General features: G+C 51.0%; 1 protein-coding gene across 1 annotated transcript in view; it reads left to right on the forward strand.

Moving 5' to 3' along the window:
* LOC149854529 (arylacetamide deacetylase-like 4) overlaps nt 1-5,659 on the forward strand; it is a 29,942-nt gene extending 24,283 nt beyond the window's left edge. The window contains exon 6 of the mRNA XM_090024674.1: nt 4,750-5,659. Coding sequence (XP_089880800.1) covers nt 4,750-5,527 — 778 coding nt within the window. The 3' untranslated portion in view covers nt 5,528-5,659. The remainder of the gene's footprint in view (nt 1-4,749) is intronic.
* Nucleotides 5,660-6,000: the final 341 nt, after the last annotated feature.

Genomic DNA, 6,000 nt, shown 5'->3' on the forward strand with positions numbered 1-6,000 from the left:
AGACCTCCCAACCAGGGAGAAGAGCTTGACCAGGAGTTCTTAGGTCAGCTCACAGAGGTAGTGAAGGCTAAAGATGTGGTAGTCATGGGGGACCTGAACTTCCCGGACATCTGCTGGGAAGAGCAGTCAGCCAGGTCTGACCGCTCACGTAGGTTCTTAGACAGAGTGCAGGACCTCCATCTAACCCAGGAGGTGCACAGCCCCACCAGGGGGGATGCCTTGTTGGACCTAGTGCTGGCCAGGGGTGATGACCTGGTGAGGGGGCTGTGGGTGCTCGACCACCTGGGCGACAGTGATCATTGCCTGCTGGAATTCACCATCCAGCACAAGGTGGCAAAGGCATGCAGTAAGCCAGCAGCCCTAGGTTTTAGGAGGGCAGACCTCAACGAGCTAAGGAGGATATTTGGAGAAGCACTGAGGTCCCGGAGGGGAGGGGAGCCAGATGTCCAAGGAGAGTGGTCGCTCCTTAAGGAGACGATCCTCCAAGCCCAAAGGAAGGTAATCCCAATGAGGATCAAAGGGAGCAGGAGGGCACACAAGCCTCCATGGCTCACCAGAAGCATCCGGGAATGTCTCCTTGCTAAAAAGGAGGCTCACACCCAATGGAAAGAAGGGGTCATCTCCAGGGAGGACTATTCTGCAGTCGCTCGGGGATGTGGGGGGGCAGTTAGGAAGGCCAAGGCAGAGATGGAATTAGGACTAGCTTCTCAGATTAAGGACAATAAGAAGTCCTTTTTTAAATACATAGCGGGCAAAAAGAAGGTCCCGGGTAACGTGGGGCCCTTGCAGGATGTGTTGGGAAGCTTGGTTGTCACACCAGACGACAAAGCTAACATGTTTAACGATTTCTTTGCCTCTGTATTCCTAAGTAGGAACCAGAACAGACACCTCCCTGCTGGGCCCCCCTCGGGCCCCAAGGGAGGCACACCTGGGCCAAAGGTTAGCAAGGAACTAGTTAGGGAGCTTCTGGAGGGGCTGCACGTGTTCAAGTCAGCCGGCCCGGACAATCTCCACCCTAGAGTTCTAAAGGAATTGGCCGAGGTTATTGCAGGACCCCGGCATGCCTTTATGAGCACTCATGGTGCTCTGGTGTGGTATCAGAGGACTGGAAGAGGGGGTTCCCATCTTCAAAATAGGGAGGAAGGAGGACCCAGGAAACTATAGGCCAGTTAGTCTTACCTCGATCCTAGGCAAGCTGTTTGAGAAAATTATGCTGGCACACATGCAGGAGGGGCCAGCAGGGGACTGCATGCTTAGGGGCAACCAGCACGGGTTCATCAGTGGCAGGTCCTGTCAGACCAATCTGGTGGCCTTCTACGATCAGATCACCAGATCATTAGATGCAGGGGGGAGCAGTGGGCATCGTCTTCCTGGACTTCCGGAAGGCTTTCGACACTGTCTCTCACCCAGTTCTCATCAAGAAAGTGGGGGACTGCAGTGTCAGCGCCCACACAGTCAATTGGGTCGCCAACTGGCTGAAGGGCCGCACCCAGAGGGTGGTAGTGGATGGGTCCTTCTCAGCCTGGAGGGACGTGGGCAGTGGGGTCCCCCAGGGCTCGGTCCTCGGGCCCGCACTGTTCAGCATCTTCATCAGCAATTTGGACGAGGGGGTAAAAAGCACCCTGTTCAAATTTGCTGATAACACTAAGATGTGGGGGGATGTGGACACACTAGAAGGAAGCATCAGGATACAATCAGACCTAGACAGGTTACAGGGGTGGGCGGATGTGAATAGGATGGGATTCAACACAGACAAGTGCAAGGTGCTGCACCTCGGGAGGAAAAACCAGCACCATACCTACAGGTTGGGGAACTCCCCTCTTGTCAGCGCAGAGGCGGAAAAAGATCTTGGAGTCATCATTGACGCCAAGATGAACATGGGCCGGCAGTGTGGGGAGGCAGTCAGGAAGGCCAACCGCACCTTGTCCTGCATCCACAGATGCATCTCGGGCAGGTCCAGGGAGGTGATCCTCCCCCTCTATGCGGCACTGGTCAGGCCGCAGCTGAGTACTGCGTCCAGTTCTGGGCGCCGCACTTCAAGAGGGATGTCGACAGCATGGAGAGGGTCCAGAGGAGGCCACTCGCATAATCAGGGGGAAGCAGGGCAGGCCCTATGAGGAGAGGCGACGGGACCTGAACCTGTTCAGCCTCCACAAGAGAAGGCTGAGGGGGGATCTGGTGGCCTGTTATAAATTAGTCAGGGGGGATCAGCAGGCATTGGGGGAGTCCCTGTTCCCCCGAGCATGGCCAGGAGTGACCAGGAATAACGGTCACAAGCTGGCAGAGGGTAGGTTTTGGTTAGATATCAGGAAGCGCCACTTCACGGTCAGGGCGGCTAGGGTCTGGAACCAACTTCCAAGAGAAGTGGTGCAGGCTCCTACCCTGGGGGTGTTTAAGAGGAGGTTGGATGAACATCTTGCTGGGGTCGTTTGACCCCAGTATTATTTCCTGCCATGGTGGGGGTCGGACTAGATCATCTACTAGGTCCCTTCTGACCCTAGAAACTATGAAACTATTGGCAAAGGAGTCATTTGGAGTAGGATCCGATTGGTTTTAGGTCACATAAGTGGCCATTTTTCACTCCTCCAACTGGCAGTTTTTGGTACATATGCGAAGGAAGCTTTTCTATCTACAAACATGTGTGCATGCACTCTGCACGAGCTCCATCCGGGTGCATTAGGCTACATACTGTACAAGAACATACACAGCTATGTGTACACACATATTGTGGAAAGGACCAGTGTCCGGGGCCCAGTAGTACTGACTTCCCAATAATGCTCCCAACCCCCTGATCACAGGTATGGCAATATCTAAGGTGCTAGCCTATACTATCCTGCAACACCTTGTTCTGACAGGGCATAGATTTGGGAGGCAGCTCTCAGTTTAGCTGGTGTGACACCTTAAGTGCCTGTCTCTGCTCTCTTATGTGGCCCGGTCAATAATCAGGTCAGTCTCTCTTCAGAGTGTCTCTGCCTACAGGGAGTCTTGGTCCCCTGTCTCGTATCTGGCCTCTGAACAAGGTGAGTCTGTATGCAGGGCTTTCCCCAGCCGGCTCTCAGCTCCCCATCCAGCAGAACACACAACTGCATCATGCCAGATGCCCTCAGTGCCCTCCTCACTTCCCTAGTGAGGAGGCCATATAATATGGCCTAATTAGCAGGTTATTTAAGAAACACCATGGCATAAAAAGAACTCCATAGTTCTCTTCATAGCTTCTAGTTTCACATAGGTCCAAATAGTCACTCAATGCCTTGCAGATGAAGAACACCGTGGTCTTAACCAGAATGTGCCAGCTCTGTGGGGTGCTTTTCTGCAGGCTTCGCCCTTTCTATTGCTGGCTGTCCCCCCAGCTTTGGCCCCTCTGCCAGTTTGCAGTCCTCTCCCTCCCAGCACCCAACTCCTTACCCTTTGAAGGGAGGCAAGATTCATTTTTGCTTCTTCAGGCTGTATTTTCACTTCCTTGGCTTGCAGTTCCCATTTTGGTAACCTCTGCAGCATCACTGCTCTCTTCTGTCACTGCAAGCTCTTTGTTGTGCTGCTGCTCTGACTGAGGTGGGCTCTTAGTGACATTGGTGACTTGTTCTGTTGCTCTCAGGGGCTCTGCCTCTGCAGCTGTCCCTCTTCACATGTGACTGCTATCATAGCCCCTTGTACTTTCTGTAGCCTTACAGCATGGGAGCACTTCTGGCAAAGATCTCTTTTCCCCATGTGCTTCTTCAGGGCTCAGTCTGCAATCCCTGTCATGCCTCTTTCACTGTCATCAGTGGGCTCCACCTAAAACTCTTACTATTTGTCTCCCCTCTTGGGATTCTTCCTACTGGCTGGTCAGCACTTCCAGCAGCATCACAGTTTCTTGCAGCTCTTGTTTGCTCCCAGCCCCATTTCCTGACTCTAGGCACTCCAGCTCTGGACTCTGCTTTCCCTTCCACTTGGTGAGCTCGGCATCAAACTTCTGCTGCTTATGGCTCAGCACCTTGCTGAGCACCTGGTTCTTCTTGGCCTGCTTGATGTTGTCTTACCTCCACACAGGTGGTGTTGTCTGCCTGAAACCGCTGCAGCGCCTGGTCTCAGTCTAAGAATGTGGAAGTGCACGGGGAGCTCTGTCAACTCCAGCTTGGCTCTGGCAAGCTGCTTGTGCAAGGCATTTGTGTCTCTGCCTCTGTTCCAGCTCTTCGTGGTGTTTGTGCTTGAGAGAGGACTGCTCGGCCTGCTGGTGCTGGTACAGGTGTTTCATTGGCATCAGCTCCTTAGTGAGGGCTTGGGCACTGGTGAGTTCCTGTTGCATCAAGGATGAGAGCTGCTCATTCTGGATGTAGATCTCCTGCCAGGCCTCTGGATAAAGCACTTCCTGGGGCTCATCTTGGGAGCTCAGCTGCCTCTTCAGCACCTCTACTGATGCTTTCTGGCTTCTGCTCAGGGCTGTCTGCAGCTGGCAAACCTCTCTACAGCTCGAATCCTCCTATCCTACATATTCACCTCACTAACAGGAGTCAGGCGCCCCTCATGCACCTCTGAGGAAGAAGCTTTCTCCATATTAGTGGAGCCAGGCAAGTGAATACTGATCATTGTTGTATCCAAAAACCTCTCTCATATTGTTAGGTTAAGGTTTTTATTTTATTTACCTTCATTTACCTTCATGGTAGGAAGTTTTATATACTTTTATATCTTTTCCAGTGTACTTTACGTGAAAGAAAATAATGGTCCCACTCATCAGAGCTGGTGAAATTACAATTCCCTCTGGTATTTTAGGTATCACTTAGCTCCTGAGCACCCATTTCCAACCCAATTTGACGACTGTCTTGCTGCTACCATCCACTTTATGAGGACGGCAGAAGACTATGGGGTGGATCCCACTCGTGTTATCATCTGTGGAGACAGCAGTGGAGGCACAATTGCTGCTGCTGTTTGCCAGGCCCTGGTGAACAGAACGGACCTCCCCAGGGTGCGGGCACAGATCCTGATCTATCCATTTCTCCAGGCTGTGGACTTTAACTTGCCTTCATATCAGCAGAATGGCAGAATACCACCTTTGCTAAGGAAACGTACTCTCCACTTAGGTCTGAAGTATGTAAATAGGGATGTATCATTAGTAGATGGCCTGCTTAAAGGTATTCATATTTGTGACGATCTCAGGGAGAAATATAGCAAATGGCTGAGTCCAAACAATATCCCGAATGAATTCAAGATCAGGGGCTATGAACCACCTAAACTCTTTCCATGTGTAGAAGAGTATTGTACCAAAGCCCAGCCATTTCTGACATTAATTTTTTCCCCACTTTTATCTGAAGACAATGTTATCTGTCAGCAACCTGAATCTTTCATTTTGACCTGTGAGTATGACGTGCTCAGGGATGATGGGCTGCTGTACAAGAAACGATTAGAAGACAACGGTGTCAAGGTGACCTGGTGCCACCTGAAAGATGGCTTTCATGGAGTGGTCTCTGTAGCTAATTGTGGCCGATTTATTTCATTTGAGGCTGGTTTGAGAGGAATCGACACCATAGCAAAGTTTATAAGAAGTTTATAAAGAAAACCCTGTTCTTCAGGCTGCAAGCCTGGCATTCTCTTTCCAAACATGCTTCTCTTAACCATCCGAAAGATGTCATGACCCTCTCAGCTGTCAGAGGTTTTAAGTCAACTCTGAATTTCCATCCTTGGAGCTGCCCTCTCACATTTTGATGAAAGACTTGTCCCTGTAGGAAAGATTGCTGTAGTGCAGCTGGTGTAAGGGAGAAGCACGAGGTTTGGTCATCAGAAATAACAAAGAGTCTTAGGGGCCTGATCTGGAGACGAGGGGAGGATGAGTCTGCAGGATAGGTAGAGTAATGATTTGGGGTGGGGGGTTGGGGCACAGATTCTGATGCCTCGTCCAGAAAGATGTATATTTGTTGGAGGTTGAATCAAAGTGAAAGCTGATGGGGCCTACTGAACTGAAGGGATATGAGGATAGTTATTAGGATTTTCCAGATTATTTAATCGTAGCATTATTCCCCATCAGTC

The sequence above is a fragment of the Crocodylus siamensis genome, chromosome 12 (assembly GCF_052110815.1).
Source record: "Crocodylus siamensis isolate JL-2025a chromosome 12, ASM5211081v1, whole genome shotgun sequence".
Classification (NCBI taxonomy): domain Eukaryota; kingdom Metazoa; phylum Chordata; order Crocodylia; family Crocodylidae; genus Crocodylus; species Crocodylus siamensis.